General features: G+C 23.6%; 3 protein-coding genes across 3 annotated transcripts; 1 reads left to right on the top strand and 2 right to left on the bottom strand. All coding sequences in view use genetic code 6, as the record gives it.

The window, feature by feature from the left end:
* Positions 1–579: 579 nt before the first annotated feature.
* Positions 580–1,845, top strand: TTHERM_00463190 (hypothetical protein; the record flags this gene model as incomplete). Its single annotated transcript, XM_001018816.2, has 1 exon — positions 580–1,845. Exon 1 carries the CDS (start codon positions 667–669, stop codon positions 1,843–1,845), a length of 1,179 nt encoding a protein of 392 aa, XP_001018816.1. The 5' UTR covers positions 580–666.
* Positions 1,846–2,514: 669 nt separating this feature from the next.
* On the bottom strand, positions 2,515–3,978 carry TTHERM_00463180 (endonuclease/exonuclease/phosphatase family protein; the record flags this gene model as incomplete). Its single annotated transcript, XM_001018815.2, has 2 exons — positions 2,515–3,247; positions 3,632–3,978. The coding sequence occupies 2 exons, from the start codon at positions 3,976–3,978 to the stop codon at positions 2,515–2,517; spliced, it is 1,080 nt and encodes a 359-aa protein (XP_001018815.2).
* A 1,543-nt stretch (positions 3,979–5,521) lies between these two features.
* TTHERM_00463170 (amine-terminal region of chorein, A TM vesicle-mediated sorter) lies at positions 5,522–25,603 on the bottom strand (the record flags this gene model as incomplete). The annotated part of the gene is made up of 41 exons (XM_001018814.2): positions 5,522–5,785; positions 5,839–6,084; positions 6,151–6,329; positions 6,397–6,507; positions 6,614–6,958; positions 7,013–7,724; positions 7,858–8,193; positions 8,394–8,522; positions 8,583–9,107; positions 9,165–9,257; positions 9,319–9,507; positions 9,561–9,839; positions 9,903–10,932; positions 10,984–11,499; positions 11,553–12,148; positions 12,204–12,360; positions 12,421–12,656; positions 12,712–13,554; positions 13,613–13,744; positions 13,796–14,069; positions 14,150–14,216; positions 14,303–14,383; positions 14,451–14,736; positions 15,406–16,052; positions 16,110–16,581; positions 16,643–16,782; positions 17,564–17,681; positions 17,742–18,682; positions 18,741–18,868; positions 18,923–19,008; positions 19,062–19,303; positions 20,089–21,950; positions 22,077–22,527; positions 22,586–23,039; positions 23,175–23,776; positions 23,834–24,224; positions 24,296–24,472; positions 24,823–25,113; positions 25,176–25,306; positions 25,415–25,475; positions 25,553–25,603. The coding sequence occupies 41 exons, from the start codon at positions 25,601–25,603 to the stop codon at positions 5,522–5,524; spliced, it is 14,871 nt and encodes a 4,956-aa protein (XP_001018814.2).
* Between the last annotated feature and the right edge of the window lie 1,799 nt (positions 25,604–27,402).

Here is a 27,402-nt window from a genome sequence, read left to right as displayed (position 1 = left end):
AAGCAAATAAGAAAATAAATAATTAAATAATTTACCCACAGAGATTCTATCGAAATAAGTAGATTTTGATTATACAACTAAATATCAATCAAATTTAAAAATGAAAATAGAAAAAAAAGACTGATGAAAAAAATTCATGAAATTAATTAATAAAAATAAAATAATAGCTCCGTTTATTGTTTTTTTCCCCTGTTCCTAATTTATCATCATTATGATTAACTAATTCATTAATTTTAAGCTCATATTAAATAAATAAATGACCTCAAAAATTCTTAGATATATTAATATTTATCTACTCTTTAGTTGACATTTTTGTGATTTTTATAAAGTCTTCTAATCTTCATTTTCTTATTACATTTATGTAACAGATATTCAAAAAGGGTACTTTTAAATAAAACTTTTAAAAATAAATTTATTTGCGTCCCAGAATCGGTATGAAGATTCTCAAAAATATGAAATCTTCTGACTCATCCCAATCCTGCACTTATACAATATATTTTCGGAAATGCGAATGGGGATAATGAAATTTTCAAATTTAATCTCTTAATTCACTTTGTAAATTTCGTGCAATAGATATTATTTATATGGTTATCATTTCGAAAAATTGATAATTTAAATAATAATTAAGTATTGTTAAATCACAAAAAAACTACAAAAAATAAAGAAATGTCAAATTACTACTTTGAAGAAGAGCAAGAAATCAAAAAAGAAACTTTGGTTAAAGAACCTATTTCTTAAATTAACTTGCACCAAATCACTAATGGAACAACCTAAGATTCACTGGGCTATCATCTTTTTGACGACAAATTTGATTATAATTTAGAAAACAGTTTCTTTCAAAATGATTATTATTAACCTCCCCTTGTCGACATAAATTCTGCTTGTTTAAGTCAATACTATCCTAGCTAACAAGAAGAGCCAAAAAACGCATTTGATGGAAATTAAGTAGATGACTTCATGGAAGATTTATTTAATAATGAAGATATACAAAATAATAATATAAACTATTAATAATAATAAAATACTGATGTTTACTTCAATAGTTATTAGAATAATGAAGAGTAATAATAAAATAATAATCATGAATAAATCGAAATTGAAAACTAATATGAAAATCTAAATTATTTATCATCGTAGTTGAGTGATGATTAAAATAATAATCTTAATACTACGAATACTGCTAATTAAAGCAATTAATTAAAATAAAGACGTGACGTTAAAGATGATAGATTAATTCAAAGAATTTAAAATCTGACTCAATTAGATATAGGTATTGAAGCTTTGCGCCAGTTTAAGAATGAGATAAAGAAGAACACTATTAGAACTATCTTACAGAAAAGTAATAAAAATATAAACCAAGTTAGACTTTAATAATACTTCGAAAACAAATTACAAGATTAATAAGTCTTTCAGATTTATAATCGCATAGACAATATTTATAATTAACTTTTTCCAGATTCAGAAAAAGATTTGAGAAAAGATATTCTTGTTGCTTTTGTTCAACTATATAATGAAAACAGAACTAAGTTTAACTATAATAATGTGAAATATTTGTTTTAAGACGCCAGCTCTAACAAAGGAGAAATAAACAAATTAATTGAAATTGTCAAGGAGAAGATTAATCGTTGTCCTAATTATATCTAATATCTAATAAATTGCGCCTAAAAAATTTTTATAGAGTTCTTTAACTATTTTTTAGATAATTAACTAATTCCTTATCTATATTCTGAATATAAAATGAACACTTATCCAAATGCACGCTATCCTTCACCTCAATATAAGCAGATAGATATCCATGTCACATTATATTGTGTAGAAAGTCTATTTATAGAGAATATGCAATGAACTTTGATAACAAAATTAAAATAAAACAATAAATAGTTTTTCTTTGCATTAGCAAACGAAAAAACAAACAAACTAACAAACTACTTCATTATTAAAAAAACAAATCGAATTAACAAAATTATATTTATTTATTTCAACTTAATATAAAATTTTTACTTATTTATTACATACATATATATTATACATATAGCATTCTAGTCATTCTTTTAGATGTTTAGCTATCCTGATATTTTAATTGTGATTATCATTATATATATATATATATTTTTTTATCTAATTTTAATAAATTACTGATAATAAATAGTTAATGCCTTTTCTCAAATCATGAACATAAAAAATTGTAGGTTTCAAAGTATGTAAAGGGTGGAAGTATATTTATTTTTAAATTTACTACGATTTTTTGATTTATTTACCTTTATATATGTACGGTAGATTGCTAAATAATAACTTAAATTTAATATTAATAAAAAGAGATGAATGTTATTATAAAAAAAAGCATCATATTTTCCATCTCAACATAAATTTTTTTAAAAATACTTGGTTACTTACTTACTAATTATTACTAACTTAAAAATAAAGAGTTTTTACATTAAAAAATAATTTATCTTTAAAATTTCATATAAAATTCTATTTTTTAATTAGCTTTTTAAAAGAAAGCTTTCATTTTGATCATCTAAAGAAAATATTTAATCTACGCATTAAAATAATTATGAAAGAAAAAGCTATAGCAACTATAGCTGAAATTGTATACTTATTTAGACTTTATTTATGAGTCTCGGGAAGTACTGTTTAAATTGATTATTTTAGACCTTCTAACTAATTTTTACCAAAATTTTCTTTTGAAAAGAAATCATCCAAGAAATCAATAGCTTAGTTTATTATCATTTGTAAAGTTATATCTTTTCTGTGATATAGGAATAACGGCATTATTAAAAAGGCAATTAAATAAATTAGCAGCTTTACCTTAATCTACTTTTTTATTTATACTTCTAATAAGCTGTGATCACTTTTTCCAATACTATCTAAGATTTTGAATTTTTTGTAAGATAAATTTCTATAAAAAAAATAATCTATGTAAGATTGTGATGCTTCATTTTTAGAATTAGTTCCAGATCTTGTAAAACTCGATGGCTTTAAATCATAAATTAGATTTAATTTAATTGATTTCAAAGATTCAAGTAAATTTTTTGCGTCTGCATCTTGCTTGTCTACAAATTTTCTTAATCTTGCATTAAAATCACTATATCCAATGCATTTATAATTTTAATCAAACTTAAATTCTCTAACAGTTGAGTAGAAATCACTAAGTGCTTTTTCCCTTTATTCATCTCTATTTTCATTCCCTTAAGGAGGTGCATAAACTGATATAAAGTGAATTTTATTTTCTGGATCTAGTCTTAATCTATTTTGGATTAATAATTAATTTTACAATAAAACAAAATAATTTTAAATATCTAATTTAAAAATATATTTATTTTTTTCTCTTATTTTAATTAAATAAAGTTTTTAACTTTTTATTATAAAATACAAATAAATAAATAAAAAATGAGAGATAGTTTGTTAAAATTAATTAAAAGAAAGTATTTATGAATTTTATTTAGAGAAAGTGAACAATAAATAAATTGTGCTAATTATTGAATCTCAAAATTTTTGGTTTTTATCACTAAATGCAAATGATAAATTTATTAAATTAAAAACTGATTAGATTAAAAAAAATTAAAAAACTTAAAATTTATGTAAATTATTTTTTTGCTTGTTTTATTTGAATTTAATTGTTAAATTTTACACTATCTCTGTAAGATTTTTATTGGAATGAGAAACTTGGTAACATGAATAATATTTGCTTGAGTTTATCCTCAGTAATATTGCAGTTCCTTAGTGTTTTTGATTAAAATCGGTAGCTATTTCTAAATAGTTAGGATCGTCAAAAGTCTCCTCACTTTTAAGCCATGTCTCATTTAGTAACACCACATCAGGTTTTTTCTAGTCTAAAAGTTCTTTTAAATCATTTCCTTTGCTATTTAATGATGCCACGTTCGCACCCCAGACTTTTATAGTTCTTCTAGAGAAAGGATTTATCCAATTAATTAAATTGGAGAATAAAGGGTTTTTAACTATTAGCTGAGATTTCATTAATTGTGATAAAAAAATATCTTTTTTTGAATTGTGTTTGTTTGTTTAATTATTATCAAATTTACCAAAAAAAGAAAATAGTATTTAAGAATTTTTAATCTTTTTTGTTGAAGTAGAAATAAAAATGATAAGTTTTACTAGCTAAAAACAAATCATTAAATGCAATATTTATTAAATATTCTAATTTTTTAGTAGAAAATATGCAATTTTTTCATCTTTAAAAGCTTAACTAATTTTTGTATAAAATATTATATTCTTATCATAGCTAGCTTTTACTTGAGATTATTTCTAGCTTAAGAAAATATCACAAATTAATTAATTATCAAGGTTTTCTAAATTGATATTCAAATAGACAAAATAACATTTTTTTAAGTTTTGCATAAAGAATTTTAGCAACAACAACTCTTGAAAGTATAAAAAAAATAAATAAATACAACATAAATATGAATTTAATTTTAAATTTTCTTTCATATTCTAGTAATCTAATTGATAAACGAAGATTTTATATCCTAATTGAGACAAACAATATTTGGAATAAAATGCACAATTAAAAAATATTAATTTCTTAGTATCTATGGTTTGATTTGATTCTAATTTAAAGTTAGTTAAATCAACGAGGTAAGTTTTATTACTAATATTTAGATATTATTCTTTGTTCATGACCTTCTGTTTCTATATTGTTTATAGTTAAAGTGGAATTCTAAAGGTATCCTTTGAGCAAATATTGATTATATAGAGAATATCTTTTGTTCACATATAAAACTTAAAAGAGTATGGCAGGCATAAGCCCAAACACAATCATTTTTCTATTTTTTCTTACAAATTTTTTAGTGAAGATGACTTTAAACACCTCCATTTTAATTTAGTTCATTTAATTTTTAAAAAACTCCATTCTTTTAGTATATCTTAGAATATAATTTGTTAATTATTGCTCTTAATAGATAGATAGCTTTTAATTATTAAATAGAAATTTCTATAAAATTATTCAAAACAAAATAACAATTAAAAACAAATCAAATTTTTAGTGCAAGAAAAGCAGGTTTTAAAAAATGTAGTTATTATTTAAATTCAAATTCATTTCTCAAATAATAGCAAATAGGAAAATAGTTGCTAATTTAATAGTCCTTAGCATTTATTCGTAAAGAAAAAATATAGAAATTTATAAATTTTATAAGTAATCTATCATCCAATCATTCATTTATTTTAATTTTAATTAAGAACTTACTTAGCATTTTTAAAAAGTTTTATTTGGTTTTTATTTTATTTATCTTTATGTGAAGTACTTGTCTAAATGGTTTGTGAAACTATACTTAATCACTGTGAAGAATAGAGAGTAGGAAATAGATTCATTGACAAAATGAATCAAAGCAAATTCATGCAAGTAAATTTATGAAGTAATTGATCAATAATAAGATAGATAATTTCAAATAAAAATGATTTTTTCTTTATATTTTAAAATAAACAAACAAACAAATAAATTATTTACAAAACAAAACCAAAACTTTATTTTTATAATTAAATTATTAATGATTAAATTAAGAAATCAGCCATTTTTTACGTCTATCTTAATTGGGATTTTTTATTATTTGTAGTGCTCCTGCAAGTACCTTATCATTTCATTGGCTTTTTCTTAATTATCGAATTTTTCGTATCTTATTTTTGTTTATATATTATTTCTGTTGCAACATTTTAATATATTTTTGACAGGCACATCGTAAAAGAATCTGAAATATTTCTTTTTCTAATTGTACTCGATATATTTTATTTTATGCAGTTGAACTTTTTGGTAATCTAAAGAGGAGTTTTTCTTTTAATTATTGATTAGTATTATAATTATTTTTAATATTAATTAATATTTACCTATGCACAAACCAGCCTTATGTCTGTTAAAATGATTTCGACGAATTTATTTTTAGAGACTTGTATTTAATCATAATATTTTATTGACTCATAGCTTTTTGGCTACTGCTTGACTCTAAGGAGAATATCTTTCCCTATTGCATTCTTATATTCAAAATTAGTAATTTTTTGAGTTTCAAAGATTCTTGGAGGTCTGCTTCTATATTCCATGATATGTTCTTCATAAATGGCAGAATTTACTAATCCCTTTAGAAATATATAAATAAACCAAATTTAATAAATGTTTATCTATTTAAAGGCTAAATAAATTACATCAAAGATGCTGATCAAAAAATCATATATTCCTACAGTAGGCTTAATGAAAATACTTACAAAAGCAGTGTAAATACCTTTGATAAGACCAAATATATGTTTCTTTTTACAACCCTCAAGAGGTATATAAATTATTCCATAAACAGTGTCCCAAAGGATAAGCAAAAAGTTCTTACATCCTAATTAATTTATGCAATAAAAGGTTCAATTAACACATTTCATTAAAAATGGAAGTTGAATTTTTACCAATTTAAAATCCATCTTTGATATTTTTGATTTATCTGTTAACCCTTATCGATCTATCTTGCAAGTATTGCTTGTGGAATGTAATTTTGGATATGACTCTCATGATAAATCCTAAAAAAAATTTGAAATAAATAATAATTTTTAGAAAGGATTTATTTGAAATTAAACAAATTTTTCTTATTGAGATAAATTATGATTCTATGTTTTAAAGAATTACCTGAAATATTTCTTGCTGCCTTGTAAATACTTGAAATTGAGTTTTAAACCAATGAAATAGCTCCAGTAGCTAGATCACCTACTGCCTAGGCACCTCTACCTTGTTATAGAGATTTAAGGGGATTATAAATCATTTTAGATACACTAGAAGATATATTTTTGACAAGTTTGACAGGATTACCTATAGCTTCAAAACTACCAAAAATTTTGTAAATTTCTGTTAAGAATTAGCTGATATAATGCTTTTGTATTCTTGACTATATTGAAGAGAAGGTATCATATAAATGCTGTTAATTTAAAGCATTTAGACTAATGCTCGCTTAGTCAATTGCAACAAGCTCAAGACCTTTTAATTAAATATAAATTTAATATTAAAAAAAAATTTGGAAATTTAAATTACCAAATTCTTAAAATATAGCCAAGGGGACAGAAAAGATATCAGAACCTAAGGCGTTATCTGCTCCTGCAAGATTAAGAGTGAGACAGAAATTAATTGGCTGTATAGATAAATTTTTAATGTAAATTGCTTTCTTCATGTTTTCTACACCTGATTCAATGTTATCAAGTAAAATCTGGTCAATTGTTTTTTATTTTAATTTCTCTAAAATTTCATAAATTTCCTATGATTTAGTTTCATTATCAGAGTAAAGTGCTTAACTTAATTATGTGTTAAATCCCATAATTGTTTAAATAATTTATTAGTCAATACGTATTTCAAAGTGATCAAAGTATATTTGCAGATTATTTATCCATTGAACTACTTTTTAAGCTGACTAATCTCCTTAGACAGCAGAAGCATTATCAATATCATCCTAGTTTTCATTATCAAGGCTGACTGTTCTATACTTTTACATCGTTAACGCCTTAGTAAAAACTCCACTTTTTTGATAGAGTTAAACTTTTTCATCGCTTTATAGCTCACCATGTTTTTTATAATCTGATTTATTGTCTTGTTAATCCAGTTTATTGCTTAATAAAACTCCACTTTTCTCCATTTCTGTATTCATTTACTAAGTTTATTCATATTTAATGGGTTACTCTTCTTCATAAATATTCTTCACATTTTTCCATTAAGTTGATATAAAAATGAATGGAGGTGGTTTCTCACCAGTCTATCAATTTTAAAAAATAATTTATTTAATAAATTTTTTATTTTTGAGTTAAAAATTATTCGCTAAAAATGTTTGAGAACAAGATTAGTTTTTAACTCTGAATATTTATTATTTTTAAATTGAAAAAAATTACTTTTTTTGTATCAGAAGCAAATATGACTGGGTATTAGCTTTTAGATATATCTTAATTATTAATGAATATGTTTTCTAAGCTAAACTAGAAGAAGCTTTTTGTTACATGCTTAATAATTTATCTTTTTTGAGATTAAACTTACTACAAAATTTCTAACTATTCTTGATTTTTTTACTCAGCCTGCTACTAATTATAAGCTACATCAATTTCATCATCCTCTTTTATCCACTTCTGAACAACTTGATATACCAAGCTTAGGTTTTTAAGAGAAACAGAAAATAACTCTTGAGTCATATCGTCTATAATACTAATGCCAATCATATTTTTTATGCTAAACTATTTTATTTAATCATGTGATAAGAAATTTTTCAAAAAATATTTGTAAATAAATCTTCTTCAAATTTAAAAAAAAATATTTCAAAAAACTTTCTTAATTTTCCTAATATAAAAACTTTAACATTTATATGCTATTTTTTTGTTGTATTTTATTTTTTGTTTCAATTTTTAAAAAAATTTTGAATTATTGAATAAATTACTTGATAATTTAGATGATCAACTTGATAGGGAACTCCATCTTCATCTAAGTCTAAGAATCCTTTTTTACTGTTTGAATTATTTCCTTTTTCATTTTCAAAATACTTTTTCTACTGATAAAAAGTAATTTCCTATTTTATTATACAAAAGAGAATTAAAAATAATTCATAGATTTATTGTAAAATTTTTACCATAGTTCCATTTCTAGGCTCTATTTTAAAGTCTACTTTATCAGGCATATTTACTTGTATGGAGTTATAAATTGAGATATACCAATCGAATAAACTGTTTTTATTAGAGTCTTCAGCTTACTTAATGTTTAATCTTTTTTATTTTATGGTTATTATGTCAAATCCTTCTCTGCTTATTTCTAGTTTAGCATATACTAGGTCAATATTAGATATTTTTTCTTTATTAATGTATAATTTTAGCTTTTATTTGTAGATATTTAAGATGCAGAAGTATTTTTCGAACTAATCTTTAAAGTTATCACACACCAATAGATATCCTTTCTTGTAAAGTATTTTTTTCTTTGGATCACTATCTTTCTGCATTCCTCTATCATCTACCTTCTACAAGTAAATAGGCTCATAGTCTTTAAGCTTTTCTAAGTTGTAGGTTTTCTGGTTTGTATCTATTTCCACACTCAGTTATTTATCGAAATCAATATTCCAATGATCCCAGGTAAACACTATTCTTTACTTTGGGAAGATGACCTGTGTTATATAGAAAAATTATTCAAATTAATATTTCAAACATTTAAAAATATATACTTTTTTTTCTGAAGTAAGCTGGTTTCTCTTTTTGCTGCAGCATGTTTTTACAAACTCAGGAATATATTGTTGTACAAATATTTCGTGATTAGTCTTTATTGTTTAATTTAAATATAAGCACCTTGATTGATTTTAATAATATTTAATAATTTACTTTGTTAAATATCACATATGGTGGAGGCTATCCTTTTTCTAAAAACCTTACACAAAACACACCATTCATTTGGGTTATACTGATCGTAATTAACTTGTATTTATACTTGCTATCACTGCCATTTAGACTGTTAAGTTATTGCTGCTAGGATTCATCTTTATAAGGAACTTTTACAGCAAATGTGTTGATCTATGAATTTATAATATTTATATATTGAATTTAATATTGAATATTTTATTTACTTCATCAATTTTAAATGGATTAGAGAACTTAGGATTCTTTAAGTCTTAGAAAAATGACAAATAGATGATCTGTTGGCCATCCTTTTGCATCCAGAAAAAGGGTTGAATTTATCCTTAGTCTAATTAGAAGACAGAGTCTTGCATGATTGGGACTTTTTAAGAGACTACAATTGTGTGTTCTGTCTAATTGTAAAAGTAATATTTTGGAGTTATGATTATCATTTCTGTCTTTGAGAGTTCACCTACTCCTTAGCTTAGATTAACATTTACTTCATAGAGCTACAAATTAATTTTTAATTAAATTTGTATTTTAAAATAAAAAGTTTTAAATAAGTTTTTTACACTGTTGCTGTCTGACGTAAGCTGTATGCCAACGTGGTTTTTCTAAGTGAACGATATTTATTATGACCAATTAATTGTGTAAGGAGATTTGTAGAAAATACCAATCGAAAGTTTCTTAAATTTGTTTGAAGGGCAAAACATTTGAAGAGATTCTTTTTATGCTTGATTAATTGAAATTCTGCTATTCTCATTTTGGGCATTGGGCTTGTTTTCACCATTAATCTTTTTCTTTTCAAAGTGATTTTTCTTGACCTAAAAATCTTTTTAGAATTCTTTGTAGTATAAATCTAATCCAGTTCGGTTAAAAATAATGTAAGGGCAGTAAATGACTACAACTCTTGATTGCTTTGAGATTTTTGTGTATTCGAGGCTTAAGCAAAGTGGATATATTTGGTCAGAAAGCTAGCAAGGTTCTAGTTTGACAAAATCTTTAAGCTTTTTAGTGAAAGGATTGAATTCAACTTTGTTTGAAGGCTCTTAATAGATGAGGATTGATTATGCCTTGACGAAATCTATGCTATAAGGTATGAGTGTCTCACCTGGTGCTAATGTTTTATCCTAATCTCCAACTATTATCTTGATTTCTTAAATAGTCTAATTTATAATTCTCAAGAATGGATTTAATACAATTGAAGTTTCATAGCAGTACATTTAGCTTTTTTCAGATATGTTTTACACTGGCCATTTCGTTTTGATGACATTTATTTAGAATACAGAATTTAAATGTTAATTACTTTCTTCGATGAACTTATTTTATTTCAATTCAAAATTTTGTCTGAGAATCAATCTGCCAAACCTTTCGTTTTCGAACTCTAAGCAAGGCTTTCCAATAATATCATTCAATTTAAGGTCATCTACTTGATCATAATCAGAAAAGGTAGAATAAGGCTAAATGAAATCATGTATATTAAATAACTTTATATCCATTATTTCTTCATCAATTTGATCCATTTACTCTACATCTTGTACACCATGTTTATCAGTTGTCACTATAATTTGTTTTATTAGCTCTACATGGCTTTTGCTTTTGCTTTTAAAAAAATATTATTTAATTAAAAATAATAAATAGCTTAAAATGTACTTGTGGTTATTAGGCATGTTATGTTTATCACTATCAGGCACCATACAGTAAAAAACATCTCTCTTTTCAGAAAGAAAATTATAAGGAATGGGTAAGGATTAGTATGGCTGAATTTTGTACATGTCCAATTAGATGTATCTCCTTTTTTCTTTACTGATTACGGGTTATTCTTTATATTTTCCAGATTTTTGATGTTGAAGCTAAATATCTTCCTCAAATATAATCTATTCGCTCTTTTTTCTCTTCAAAAATCCAACAATAACTTCCTTATTCAGATTGTTAAAAATAGTAACGGAACTCTGTAGAGTGATCTGCTTTCTTCCAACTCCTGAATCTAGAGAAACGTCAACAACAAAGAAATCCTTATCAGTTTGATGAAGTAAGTTTTTAATATCTTTATATTTTTCTAATATTTTGTTTCTGTCTTGCTTGTTTGTGTTAAAGTGCTGAGCATTTAAATTCTCTAACTAGAAGAATTGCTTGCCCAGTCTATCCAAAGAAGCCCTATTGATGGTTCTAATTATTATTAAAATTAAAGTCGAAAAAAATACACAAAAAATAGAATTTACCTGAAATCACTAAAATTCTTGCTAATTAAAATCTTTTATTTGAATTTTTGCTCCTTTTGATTAAGGTTGACAGACTCAATATTAGATTATTTTTTATCTAACCCCTGAATAGAATCTTGTATTACATAAGTAGAAGAATGAGTTGCATTAGTGTTATTAGTGTAAGAAAAATAATTGGCGCTTTTATTATTAAATATAGTTGACTTTAAGGGGATGTTATTTGACTTTATTCTTTTCATTTCTGCAGCAAGACCATTAATGTAAAGCTCAATTCTTTCTTGGATTTGTTTCTCTTTTTATGGCTTTAATATTATAAAGTTAACAAATAAATTTTTTATTTTTTTGATTTGTCTTCCTTTATCTTCTACATTTTGAGTGTGAGGAAGATATTCCTTTTCTTCATTGTTACTAACTATTTATAAAATTAGATCTTCCATGTAAATCTTTTTATTTTCTCCCAATAAGAAAAGTAATCCAAAGCCTAATTTGTTCACGATATTGTATGGACGCAACTTTTAATTGGTTTATCCGAATGCATTCTTGGCTTCAATAGCTGTTTCTATGAATGCAGTACTCAAATTGATATTTAGTGAATTCTAATTTAGAAAAAATTTAAATAAATAAAAAGTAATGAATGAGTTTGTTTTTTACTCTATGACTGAGAACGCTCTCTAACTCTTTGAATTCACTTTCATTTTCTTTATTTTTATCTTCGTAGTTGCACACTTGTAAATTTTAATCTGAGTCTACCTTTTAGTTTTGAACATGGAAAATCCAAGGTTCTAAAAATGGCTCATAAAAACCTTTTCTATAGTTATCAAAATAAAATTTACCAATGATATTCATTTTAATTAAATAAAAAATAAACCTTTTGTTGTAATATTTAATTTTAAGCTATCCCTTTAAGCCCATGCTGGAATTTTCACCTTTGGATATCTTTTTAAGAATCAAATTAGATATTTTAATTTTCATAGTTTGATTTCCAAAATAGTTTTTAAAAGCCTCTATTTTGAATCTTTTTAACTTGACTCTTAAATATCCGATGCATTTTTCTTCAGGGTTTTTTTAGAATTGCTAAATCTCATCATTTGTTAAGCGTGTTGGCTTTGAAATATTGAAAATACTTAAAATAAATTTCTTTAAATAGAGTTTATTTTACCACATATTGCTTGAGATAATCTTAATTCTTACTTTACTTTAAAAATGATGCTTTATCAGCGTCTGTTATGCATCTTACTTTGAAAAGTGACTCAGATAACTGGTTGTTTAATGGGTTAACCTCTTCTTTGAATATGGTAATATAAGTAGAAGGGTTCATCATTGTGGAAGTTATTGTACTTATCTATTTCAAAGAATACATACTTATATTTAAATTCCTGAATTTCTTCACTTTCTTGTTAAAAACGCTAATCTCAATTTCTTAATGAGTGTAAGGTGTTTTTTCTCCATTCTTTTATGTATATCGAAGCTTTTCACTATTACTATTTTAGCTCTGTGACTTTTAAAGATCTTGTAAAATATTTTCTTACTACAAAGCATATTCTTCTTCATATTATCTTTTAAGCTTGTAATAGTTTATAATGTAACTGTTCTTAAACCTTATCTTAAAAGGAATGATTAAGTTTGTGTTGAATTCGACTTTTTGAATCTCTTTTTACAACTCCGAGCTTTCTTCTCTAACTAAATTTGGTGGTGCTTGTTGATGATTTATAGGCTTCTTCTAAAAGAAAGCAAGTTTCTTCTTTGGAGTTTCAGCTGGCAAATCGTTTTATTTTTAATCTTAAATTTAGTTAGATGACTCAATATTTTAAGAGTTTAAATTCTGATCATCAATTAAAATAGGGCTTTTATCCTTATTTCCTTGCTAATTTTCTTGGTCATTTAAATACTTTTAAATAATTTTAATGGTTGAAATAGAATATGTTCTCAGATGTTGACCAAAATCTTGATAAATTTTATCTGTATTACAGGTCAGCAGTTTCCTTAAATCGATATTTATATCCTAAATTATAAATAAATAAATAATTAAATACATTATCATTTTTAAAATAAAAACGAACCATTAAAGCACTTCCTGGTCCCATTCCACTATCACCAATCCATTCTTAAAGATAATCTGCATTAAGATTAACAGCTAAACAGTTACTTGGATTATTCAGACTATCCAGTATCAAAGCCCAGAAATTTTCAGCCTAGGGAAAATGTAAATTTAAAAAACCTCATTAAAAATAAAATAAAATTACTTAAATTTTGATAATCATAGGAGGATAATTATTCTATTTAGGTTACCTAAAGAATTGCTTATTTAATATATCATCAGAGCCATTAAAGGGAGTTCTGAAGAAACCAATTAAATCGAATAAAAAGTCATTCATAAAAACAAAATTTTTATTCTTAATGTGTATTTTAATTAATTTTTCTCCATCAGGTTAAGTAATAAATGCAAATTTAAGGTCATTATATTCCAAATCAGCCTCAGAGCCGATAAAATTGTATAGATTGTTCATCCTAAATAAGCTAATTAAATTTTTTATTTAACCAAAAATTAAAATTTTGATTTAAAAATCAAATATTAATTAATTAATTTATTTATTTACTTGTATTACTGCTCCATGTCATTGTATTAATAAAGTCTTTAATTTTAATTATCAGTTATTGTTATTGCTATAATTTATAAAATTATTAAAATTCAAATTTGTTAAATAAACATTTAAATAAATAATTAAATAAATATATATATAAAAAGGTACGGAGACACTACTAATAATTTTGTATAACCCATTTTCTTCCTTTAGGAAAATCATCTTATGGCCATGTTTCAATTTAACGCTCTTTTATTTTAAAATTTTGAATTGAATTATTTATTTGTTTGTTTGTTACGAAATAAAATAAATATACTTAATTCTATTTATGTTGACTCTTATTGCTATTGCTACCCAATTTAGTCTTTGGGCTTTTCCTTCACTATACTTTTTTGTTAAGTTTACTACTGTGGCTACTGCTTTCTTCTGCAGCAAAAGAAGTTACTCATCTTTTACCAAAAAGTTAACTATTAGCTATTATTATTATTACTGTCTTTATTTTCTACTTAAATTTCAACAATTTTTTCATTTGTTGTCGATCTCTTCTTTTCTTCGAGAATCTAATCATGTTCTCCAATATTACCATCAGTATAAAGCTTATTCTTTAAGAGAAAATATTTATTAATATTTTAATACAAAATATTTTCATTCTTCAATAAAAAATTAGTTTCATTTGAGAAATTTATTAATTGATTGATATTCTTCTCAACATAATTATATCTATCTATCTTATTATGCATCTAAATAATTAATTCATGTTAATTCTAAAACAAAAAATTATTTATTTAATTGAATTATTTGAACTTGAATATAGATATTCTTTTTTGTTAATGAAACTTTCTTATATTAAATTAATTATTTTATCATTCTTCTTAATATTATTTAATAATTCTTCTGAAATATTATTTATCTTTAATTTCAATTTGATTTTATCACTCTTCTCAATTTGATTTAATAATATTTCAATTTTATTTTATCCATTATCTGAATATAATTTTATCATTCTTCACAATATTATTTCAAATAATTCTTTTAAAACTCATTTATCTCTAATATATATTTTTTCCCCCCTAAAATAAATTCCTTATCAGTTTATTAAATAAATATCTTATAATTCCTTCTTTAAAAAATGCTTTAATTCATCTAAAATATAATTGATACTATTCTAAAATCAAATAAGATATTTTTTTATAAATTTACATTAAAATAAAATGAATTGAATTAAAAAAATTATAATGAATGAATGAAAGAAAGAAAATAAACACCTTTACTTAAATTTAATCTTGATTTGACATTCCATTCTGTAAATCCTTTCTTTTTCTCTTTTAATTCTTTTTCATCATTTTTTCTTATTTATGCCTTAATTTCATCTCTTCAGATCCCATGGGTTTTCTTTAGCTTTCTTAGAGTATGCTATCTTATTCTAAAATAAAGTTTTAATTAACTCTATTTGATGATAGCATTTAAATATCATTTTCTTAAATTGCTTCGTCTAAATTGACATTTTAATTAGTTTTTTCAGGGTGAGGATCATCATTGTATTCTTACTCTTGATTTGCTATCAAATTTTATCCAAAATTCTTACCTTATAGGTCAAAATCTTCATTAATATTTAATTCGTCGCTGTCTAAGGAGTTATCATCCATAAATCCATACTCATTATTGTCATTAAAGTTAATGAAATCTTTATTAAGCATATTACCTTCTTCTTTTTCCTCTGTTTACTAATTAGTATATTATTCGTTTCCTTCTTCAACATTTTGCCAATCTTTAATATCAAACAAAATTTATTTGTTTTTCAGTAAAGAGCACATTCTAAAATCATTAATGTCAAGCTTAGTCGCCCATACTTTCATGATTTTGCAACCGTTTTCGTGCATGTAAAAATGATAAATAACGTTTTCTAAATTCATTTCAGCTATTAATTTATATTAAAATGAATGAACTTTCACATTTTATTTTTAAAATACTTTACTTAAACTTGCAGGATTACTAATGAGAAAAACATTTTTATATTTTTTGTAAGATTTTCCTTTTTTTATTTGCTGCGATTCATAGACTTGCTGTAAGAAATATTCATGTTAAGCATTAACAGGCATCTCTTTACAGTTATCTTCTTTCTCTTATTCTTGTGAATTTTTAGATTAGTTCTTGTTCCTATTTAATTTTGGCACATCTTAGCTATTGTTTCGAGAGTGAGATTATTTAATTCCTAATGCCTGACCTGCATTTGAAAAATTTGGATTTTTTCTGTAAATTGAGGGATCTTATTTCTCCGTTTCATTTGCATATGTTTAGTATTTAATTTCGCTTAAATTATTATCAACTTAAGCATCAATATGATAGTAATTATAGTCCTTTACCATTTATTCTTATAAATTAACTCTTTCACCTTAAAACATTTTTGCATTTACTTTTTAAACAGAAATATCAAGGAATTACCAAATCTAATTAAAAAAATATAAATTTTTGTTTAAATTCTTTTTAGAAAATAAATTTAATAAATACATTATTATTGTAAATATCATAATCTTAGTTTATGAACACTGTCCTAGGTGCTTCAGCTATATTTTCTTAAAATAATTTGCAAAGAGTGCAATAGTCCTTGTCATACAAAAATAGACTTAACTCAGGAATATTTACAGCAACTATTTCATAATTTCAAAAGTATTTTTTAAAAATTAAAGCAATTAAATTCTATAATTAAAGTAATTTCAATAAAAAGATTAATGGCAATTTCAATGAAAATGTTAACTGTAAATTAATAAAAATGTTAATTTGAAAAAAAATATATATTAATGGCAATTTGAATGAAAATGTTAAAGATAATTTTAATTAATATATCAATTACAATTTTAATAAAAATGTTAATAGCAATTCCAATAAAAATATTAATGGTAATTTCAATGAAAATATTAATAAAAATGTTAATAGCAATTTCAATAAAAATACTAATGGCAATTTCAATGAAAATGCTAACAGTAAATTAATAAAAATGTTAATTGCAATTTTAATGAAAATATTTTTGGTAATTTGAAAAAAAATATATATATTAATGGCAATTTGAATGAAAATGTTAAAGGTAATTTTAATTAAAATATCAATTGCAATTTTAATAAAAATGTTTATAGTAATTTCAATAAAAATATTAAAAGTAAATTTTAAAAAAATATTAATAAAAATGTTAATAGCAATTTCAATAAAAATACTAATGGCAATTTCAATGAAAATGTTAACGGTAATTTTAATAAAAATATTAATTGCAATTTTAATAAAAATATTTTGGTTTTAATTAAAAATTTTTTTGAATTAAAAAATAATTTGGTAATTTTAATAAAATTACTTTAATGCTACAAAATCAAAATACAATTTTAATTTTAATTTAATTCTTTAAAGTTTTAAATAATAAATTTTTAAAAATTTTTTTACTCTTCATAGGAAGTAGTTGATAATCTGTGATTCCAGTGTATTTACTAAAGTTAGGATCATCGAAAATAATCTTTACTTCAACAGATGGTTTATCAGGAGGTGACATAATTACAATATCCTAAATTATTAATTAATTGTTATTTATTAGTTTGAACTAAAAAAAATAATTATTTTTTACTCTATTTAAAAATTCTTAGGATGAATAAGCTTTTAAGTCCCACATAAAAATTCTTTAGATTTCAATAACATTATTATCTTCTTATTTTTAATTATCAATTCTAGACTTACTTGTAGTAACTGAGTGTGATGAACCATGTATACGAGATTTTACTTGTTTTATATCTGAAGTACTAATTTTCGAAGGGAGCTAATCTTCATTATTAAAGTTTAATTAAAACATGTTTTTTGAAGGCTTAAATTATGTTTATCCATAATTTTGGGTTATCTTTTGATTAATATTTTAATCATTTCCTTGTTTCTCACTAACAACATCAAAAAATTAGTCATCTTCTTACATATTTTTGTAATTGTTATTATTAAAGTTGTTGTCATTATTGTTGATATTATGATTTGATTCAAATTCTTAAGAGACATTTTATGTTACATCTTAAAATGAGGTTTAAGTTTCAGCTTTACACTCCTAAAAACTACTTTGCGATTTGTTACTGCTATTTTGATTCATGCTGTCAGCAGTTTACTCTTCGTAATAATGCTTACCTGTATGAATTAGACCGTTTTCTAAGAACTCTTATCCCCATTTACCAGTAAACCAATAACCTAATTTTGTAAAATGGACAAAAAGTCCATCGTTTTCACTTAAAGAACTTCTATATGCGCAAACAATTGAATTCAAAACAACTATTTCCATTTTCATATCTGAAGGCTCTGGTTGCTACACGTTTTATGTAGGTTCTTGAAAACTTTTCATCGGTCCTTGATCTTCAATGAATAAATCATATTTTTTGTAGATTAACTTTTTAGAATAGTCTTTAATAAATTTCAAATCTTCGTTATTTATTCTATTTCTTAAAGCAGCTAACAAGAATTGCCTAATATAAACTTAGATTTCCATAGTGTTTCTCTTCAAAAACACAATTTTTGCTTCCTCTAATTTTATGCCTTTTAAATTAAAATCATGATAAGTATTTATTTGTATTTGCAAAAAAAAATTTATTACCAATATAAGTTGAAAACTTTTATATTTAGGATAGTTCTTTTGAGTGGAATGTTTTCATTTCTATTGAAAGTTAATTGCAAGGGTATTAAGCTTATTGGTTGTTTATTTTTTCGAAGCTTCCAAGAGTTCTTTTAAAAAATTTAAATTATAAATTCACCTAAATCATTATTCTAAAAAATTACTGTCTGTGTAATCCAGTTTTTTCGCTTATGTCGTATAGAGAAACATCAGAGCTGTTCACAGTTAGCAAGTTGTAAGCTTAAGTTGCCTTAATATAAATATAATTAAGGTATATTTATTATTACAAAATGAATATTTTACTTATTAAATCAAAATAAATTCTGATAAATAAAGAAGAAAAGCAGGTTCAAGGCTCTTGTATTCCTTGTCTTTAACAGGAACATTATGGAGCATCTGAATCGTAATAGTTTCAGAAACTAAAGTCAATTAAGAATTGATTTTGCTGTTTATAGCATCATTTTCTTGATCTTATTCAGAAATTTAATCATCTTAAAAAGCTTTTCCTTAATCTTCCTTTTCTTCTTCAATGTATGGAGAGAATCCTACATTTTTATTGTTTTAATAAAAAAATTGAATTAGCAAATATTTCTTATTATTTGATATATTTAGTATAAAATCAATTAAATAAATTATTTATTGATAAAAAATACTTTTTCAATACTAAAAACTATCAAATCAATCTATCTTGCTAAAAAAATTAACTATTTCAAAAATATTTTTTAGCTTTTTTATTTAAAAAATTTAATTAAAAGAAATGTAATAAATAAATCTCTAATATTAATTTATAAAAAATTATAATATCTCTATCAGCAATTCTTATCTTTTAAGTTTAATTTTTATTAATAATAAACTTAATAAATAAAAGCTTAAAAAAACAAAAAATGTGTCTATGTGAAATCGTTATAATAAAAATTAAATCTATTGATATGAATTTAATAATAAATGATTAAACTACATCTATCTGTTCACATAATCAACTTATTTTTTCTTTTTTATCTACTTTCTTCCTATTCTTTATTATAAATAATTTCCTTATTATATTAATCCATCATTATATTCTTTCAATCAACTTATTAATTATGAATTATTGATTTATTGTTCATTTTAACAATATTTAATTATTTTCTATAGATTCAATTATTATTTTATCAAAAATTTATTTATTTCTTTATTATGTAATTAAATTTTTGATATTTAAATGATTTAAACTTGTATTAAGTTATTCAAAAAATATTTCCTAATAAAAATAAATTTTTTAAATTTTATTTCATTGAAGTTTTTGTTTGTTTTTAAAAAATATGAAAAATAAAAAAATAAATAAATAAACCTTTGACTTGCATGTATTCTTTGAAGTCCTCAACTCTTTATGTTGCATATATACCACTAATTTCAATGATACTTTTTAAATAAGCTAAAAATACAGGATCTAATGTGATAACTGGATGATTAAGTTCGATATAAATGCTTGAAGGCACTAAGTCATGGTAATCGTCTTCCTTGGCGACGAAATACTCATCATCAATTGATTCGATTGTAATTATAATATCTTTGATAGGAATTTGATCTTAAATTGTATCTTCTCCGTTTTCTTGAACTGAAACAAATTACCTAGTAGCTTGAGAATCAGTCATCATACTATCTTCTACTTAGATGTTTTACTCAGAAATTTGATTGTTTTAATACTAATTCATGAGATGGTTTAATTTAGGTGAAGTTTCTGGATTAAAGTAACTTTAATTGGATTATTACTCTTTTTTATTTTATCTATTTTAAAAGTTTAAAATTAAGAATTTTTTTCTTGAATCTTCATCATAACAATCTGGGCATCTATGAAGATGTTGCTCTCCATTTAACTTTTGATTTGTAGCATTTTCTTAATCTTTTAAATTAAGCAGCAAATATTCATCTTCAAAATACATTAAATTTTTTATTAGCTTGTCTTCTTCTTCTTTCTCAACGTAATCCTTTGCTTTTTTATCTTCTTTTAGAAATGAAAAATCTTTATTTACTAAATTATCGACTGAATCTTCAAATTAATCCATATTTCGTTCATCGTTTTCATCAAAATAATTTAAATCGCTTTCGTTATCACTTTCGATAACAACTCCATCAATTTCAATTCTGTTTTTATCTCTAGCATTATTTCCTTTTTAGTTTCTTTCTAATTCATTAATAAATGATTACAAGTCATCCACAGAGATATCCTAAAAGATATCTTTTTCTTAAGCCTTTTTATTTTATCCAAGTTTATTATTAAAAGCCTTCTATTTCTGCTGTTTTTTTAATTGTTTTTTGTAAAATTTATCAGCCGTTTGACGATTTTTGTATATTATGCTTTAGAAGTGACTAACTTCTTGATTTAGAGGACATGTATCTTTAAGCACCACTTATAAATCAGACTTTGATAAATTATGAGTGCACTAGTGCTTTAAGTTAGTTAAAAGATCATATTGACAACAATTTCTATTTTCTATCAAAAAAGTCTCTATGCTAACTTGCATTGATTTACTAAAATAAAACTATCTAGTGTGGAGTTACAGGTTAAGGATATTTACTTAAATAATATCATTTGAATGGACAAGTCTGCCCTCATATTTCTTCATAATTTCTTTCGAACAAACATTTAAGTTGAGTTATAAGCCTTCCATTTAAAGATCCATTTAAAAGAAAATATGTTCTTGCAAATATTGCAATACTTTTTCTTCATACTATATATTTCTATTAATAATTTATCTAAGTTTCTTTTCTTGTGTTCTTTGCCTTCCGAACAATGATTTTCCTACCTCTCCATTCTTTTCATCTCTTGAATCGTTTAATTCATCAATTTAATTAGGAACTTGCTCTTAAATATTATCTCCCCCTTAGTCCTATAAAACGCTTAACAGATTATATCCCTTTAAACACCAAACTTGGGCTAGATAAAGCAATATTTACAATTATGAAATACTAATATTTATCAAGAAAAAAGGTAAATTAACAAAAAGCTTTTAAGTAGAGGGAGTTATATTTTTTTTAAAGTCAGCTTTCTTCTCTCGGGGTAAAAGGCAAATAGTTCCAATAGAGTAAGTATTGTGTGATTTCTCCATCCTAACTGAAATAGGAAGAGTTTCTAAAATTATTTGAGTCTATTCTTCAACTTGTTTCTTGTAAAAATTTTTTTCATTGTTGCCAACTTAATTCTAAACTCGCCTTTTATTTAATTAATTATTTATTTATTTGTGTATTAATTTTTTTATCTATTTATTAACTTGTTATTTATTTATTAATTTGTTTATTGAAAAAAGTAGTTAAATTAACAGAATAATGAAATTTTACTTTAAGTTATGCAAAAAAATGTTTTAATTTAACTCCCAATTATTATCTTAGGCAATTAAAATTTTTAAGCAGTGGACTGTGACAAGTAGAGGTTCTAGAATATCTCCTTCTGTTTTGAACTCTTCGTGAGTACCTTCTCTGAGCTTCATATTTTCTTCAAGCAAGCTTTCATGTTCTCTCTTAAAAATTTTGAGGCTTTTTAGCTAAATTATGAGCAATTTATCTGGGACTTCATAATTTAACGGTAAAGTAACATTAATTTTAGTAATATTGATAGCCATATTTGTAAAAGTGTTAACTTTATCTTTTTGCTAAAGAAATTATGTGTAAAATTATTGCTGCTTCTCAAAATTGTAACCTCCTTATTTTTTCTAGTTTGTGTTATCTCCCTTCGCTTCAGGCTTTTCCTGAGATTTCTCTGGATCAAAGAAGATAACTTGCATCAAAATACCTTAATAATTTTGAAAAATTATATAAATAAATTTAATTTTTTATTAATTTAACAATACTGCATCTCTCTATGAATGGTTTGCATAGCGTCAAATTTATAGATGGAATATTGACATCGATATTATTGTGAGTTATTTTTTCTTCTGTAGAGTTTTTCAATGCTACCTTTTGAATTTTCACAACTTCTTACTTGATCATAAACTAAATTCCTTATTCAATTGACAAAACATTATCATATTCTTTGTTCTTGCTATGCATATCCAAGCACTTGATAAGTTTTATATCAACTTAAGTTTGGCTAACAAAATTATCTAATTTGTTATAAATGATAACTGCATTTTCTATTTCTAAGCATAACAGAATCTTCTTTTTTTTGCAAATATTTGCATGATTCCACTAAAAGTCTGATTGCATCTAATCCTCACTTTAGTCTAAAATTTACTATTCTGTATTTTAATTAATTCCTTTTTTACTCAATTCCTAAATGAAGTTCTTTTTTATATGTCTTAATACCTATTTTTTTTTTTAATGCATTTCAATTATTTAAATTTAATTTTGAAAGAAATTAAAAAATAGTTTCATTAGAATTAAAATGGAATCATAAAAACTATTTAAAACAATTAATTATCAATTTAAAATAAATTGTACTTATTATTATAAATGAGGTGTGTTTGATAGAGATTCTTTAAAAAGATTCGCTTGTTAATGTAGATTTTTAACATCGGAAAGCATGGAGTTTTCTTCAATTAATATTTCAAAATGACCTAAATGAACTTCACATATTATTGGAAAGGAATTGTTCTTATTATCTTCAGTTGATTTAACAGAATCATCACTCTTCGAACTATTTAAAGAATTCTCAGTGTTTTCAGAATTATCACTTTTATAGGTTTTTTCAAAGTTTTGATCTTTAATAAAATGATAATTCAGACTTTAGATTTTCGAAATTGGGATATTTCCAAAGTTTTTGAACCATTTTTCAGATTCGTTTTTTTCTGAAAATATATCTGAAAATAAAAACGTTTTGTATCGTACAAGTGTATTAATTGCTATTTATCTAAGTACTAATAACTGTGACAAAGGATATGCTAGTTCGAACTATTCAAAGAACCTCACCTCTGTTTCCTTCAATTTAATCTGCAATTTCTTTTTTGTATATATTTTTCTGTATTTAAACGAATCGAAGAAACCTAGAAAACCTTTTTGCTTTGTTTTGAGTGGAAGATTTTCTTTATCTATCACTCTGACAACTAATATTAGTACATATATATAAGATATTTTATATTGATAAATGCTTAAAATATTACTTGCATATTGCCACCATTATTTGACAGGACTGATTGTTTAAATGGTGACTTTATCTTCTGGTATCTTTTCATTAGGACGATAAATTGGGCGCTTTGGATCATAGTTAGCCAAATCATTGAGGGATTTTAATAGTAATCTCATTTGATTCTGTTTCAAGAAAATAGTAACATCAGGAATATTAACATTTAATTCTAATTGAAAAGAATAAAATAGATCTAATTTGATAAGCACTTCTATATTTAAATCTTTAATGATGTAATTTTCGTTCTCCTAAGCTTTTTTTTACTGCATCTACTCTAAGGGATCTTAATTTGTTTTTGTGTTATTTGCATTTTTATATTTGGTAAAGAAACCAATTGACTTCCCATGAAAATCAAAATAATTGTTTGTCTAATTAATTAAAATTAAAATGCAAACTAAATAATAAAACTTAATTATAATTTAAATATTTTTTGTATTACCTTTATTTATGTCGTCACAAAGCTATCATAAAACTCAAAAAAGATAGATAAATTAACTATATTGAGATTCTTTAAAATAGAATTAAAACTATTCTTTTACTAATAGCTCTAGTCTACTGTTCCAACTTCTATTTTATCCAAATTTAATCCTATTTTAAGCACTTCAAATTTAGTTACCTTAATTTATAAATTGAAAAACGTTTTTAAAAGCTATCTAAACGCTTTTAATATCAATTAAATTTATTCGATTCAATATTAATTTGTTTACTTACTACCTCTTTTTTTGTTTTGAATCGTTTAATAAAAAAATAAAATGAAATATAAACTATGAAAAATTATCATCAGTTTATTGAGATAACATTTATGGGTTTTTTTGTATTTAAAATAGCTTTATGAATCAATTAAGTCGCTTAAGTAATTCACTAATTTTAATTCTATTTTTTAAATCCAAAATATCAATTTTAAAAAGATTTTTTTGTATTATTGAGTTAATTATTTAAGTTATAACTGGAAAATTAATATTTTACATGATAAATATAAACCAGCTCTATATTTTCTATTTTTAGCTTGAAATTCTGCGAAATATTCTGAATCCAATTTTTATAGAATGGGTTTGAACTTTTGCTTTCTTTCTTCACTTTACTGCTTTCATTTTTTTACTCCTCTTTATTGTATTTTTCATAAGAAGCTTCAAATTAGTCTAAAGCATCCATTTTTATTTGATGCATCTTCTTTTTTACTTCTTCTTTTTCTTCATCAGTTTGGTCAAGCTTGTTGCTCAATATCAGTTTGAGACCCTTAATTTCTATCTATATTGGCTTTAATTATTTTGAAATTGTTTTATTTTTTTGCCTTTTATTTTTAAATAACTGCTTCATACTTCTGTTTTAATTGACTTCCAAGGAATTGTTATTTTTAACTCCGAAATAAGTGAATCAACTACTTCCAGATTCAAATCATTTATCAAGAAAACTTCTCTCCGCAACTCCAAATTTTTAAGAGTGAATTATCCTACATTTTTTAAATAGCGAATAAAACTTTATTACTACCATTTTAATCAGTCTAATTTCGTCATTCTGACTTTAAATAAACAAAAAAAGAAAGCTAATGATTAATTACCATCCCAAAAACCTACATCAACTTACTTGTCATCCAATTCTTTAAAATAAGGTTTTAAGAACTTTTAATAATAAAATGGAATTAATATGCATACAACTTATTTCTTGAATAACTAAATAGTTTTTTCAATTTACACACCTTGCTTAAAATTACTGAACTAGCCCAATTAAAAGGCGTAAATTTAAACATATCTAAAATCTTTGCTTCTCTTTTTGCTTAATTTTTATATAAATAGATAGTTAGCTACCGACAAAGATCAATCAATAATTCGTAGATATTATTACAAAAAGTTGAAAAATCTAAAAAAATATATTTAAAACTAACTTTTGTTATCTCAATTTACATGTACATTCATTTTTCAATAATTAATATTTTGTCTATAATATTATGGCAAAATTTACTAATAACTTGTTTATTATTTTTTTAAACAAATGGTTAATTCATAACGTTAAACTAACTAAAAATTTTTTTAAAAAAAGCATAAACCAAATTATTATTGATTAAATAAACATTCATTGATTCATTCATTTTTAGAGTTTTGATTAGATGAATGAATCCTTTTCTATGTTATCGAATTATTTCAAAAATTTAAAATTAAATCTTCGCAAAAATATCAAATTCTAAAATTAAATCCTTAGTTTATAATTCCTTTAGAAATAATATGAATTTTATAGATAAATAATATATCATATTTACATACTTAGTTATTGTAATTAAATTAGGTGAGAAGCAAAGATATTTTATTAATAATGAACGAATGTATAAAATTGATATAGAAAATAACTAAATCAAATAAAACTAAGATATTTTAATGATTTGCTAATAAAGCATCAAATCTAATTTAATCTACTTTGATATTGTTATAGAATTAATTTTATAAATTAGCAAAAAGTATTTATTTAAATATCTCAAAAAATACACATTATTTTCACAAAGAAGATTAAATAAACAAACAAACAAACAAACACAATTTTAATTTTAACTTTTAGAAAATTGACTTTACATTAATAATTTTTATTTTTAAGCTATTAAATATCCAAATTTAATCAATTAACAAATCAAATATTTGCAAATTTATTTATTTTTAATTGGTGCTTTGTAAGAAAAAAAATCTTAATAAAAACAACAAAAAAAATTAACTTATCAAAATAAAAGTATAGTGCAGCTAGTTTATATCTTTCGTTTATTTTTACATTTATTTATTTTTTGTTTTTGTTTTTTTGTTTATTTCTATTTTTTATTTAATTGTTTGTTTGTTTGTTTATTTGTTTTTTAATTTGTTTATTTGTTTGTTTGTTATTTTTATTTGCTAATTTATTTTTTAATATTTTTTTTGAATTTTTTAATGTTGTTTGAGTTTTTTTAATATTATTTATTTATTTTTTGGAGTTTTTAAAATTAATTTAAGGAGTTTTTAAAAATTTAAATGAGGAGTTTTTAATCGATGAAGTCTTGGATGGATGATGGCAATTTCCTATTTTTTTAAACAATATTTTTATATATGAGAGATTCAACTTTGATAGCCTAGCCATTCATTATATATTTATTTTAGTGACAAACTATCGCTTATTTTTTAGATAAGGATAAATATTTTATATCTGCAAATATGCACAAATCATCTTCAATTCATCCAGGGAAGGGTTAAGGGTGAAGCAAATTTTTATTTGCTGTAGATTCTGGAAATTTTTTAAAAACTTTTATTTTCTGATCTTGAATTGTTTTGATCAATGCATATGATGTGAAAAGAAGGATAATGAATGGCGTGCTACTTGCAATATGTTTTTTTTTTAGTTTTTTTTTGACTGAATCAGAGCTCTATGGTACTTTGAAAAAGTATTTTTATAATCGATTTAAAATCCGGGATTGGTACGCTGAAGGCGATTGAAAAGCCTCAGAGTGAGTCCACAGCCTCACTCCAAGGAAGTTACTAATTCAAAGTGTTTGGAAAGAGTTGATTTTATTAATTTCTAAGCAAATTAATTTCTTTT

Source organism: Tetrahymena thermophila (assembly GCF_000189635.1).
Source record: "Tetrahymena thermophila SB210 genomic scaffold scf_8254593, whole genome shotgun sequence".
NCBI lineage: Eukaryota > Ciliophora > Oligohymenophorea > Hymenostomatida > Tetrahymenidae > Tetrahymena > Tetrahymena thermophila.
The sequence above is the reverse complement of the archived record's forward strand: the minus strand, read 5'-3'. Positions and strand labels throughout refer to the sequence as shown.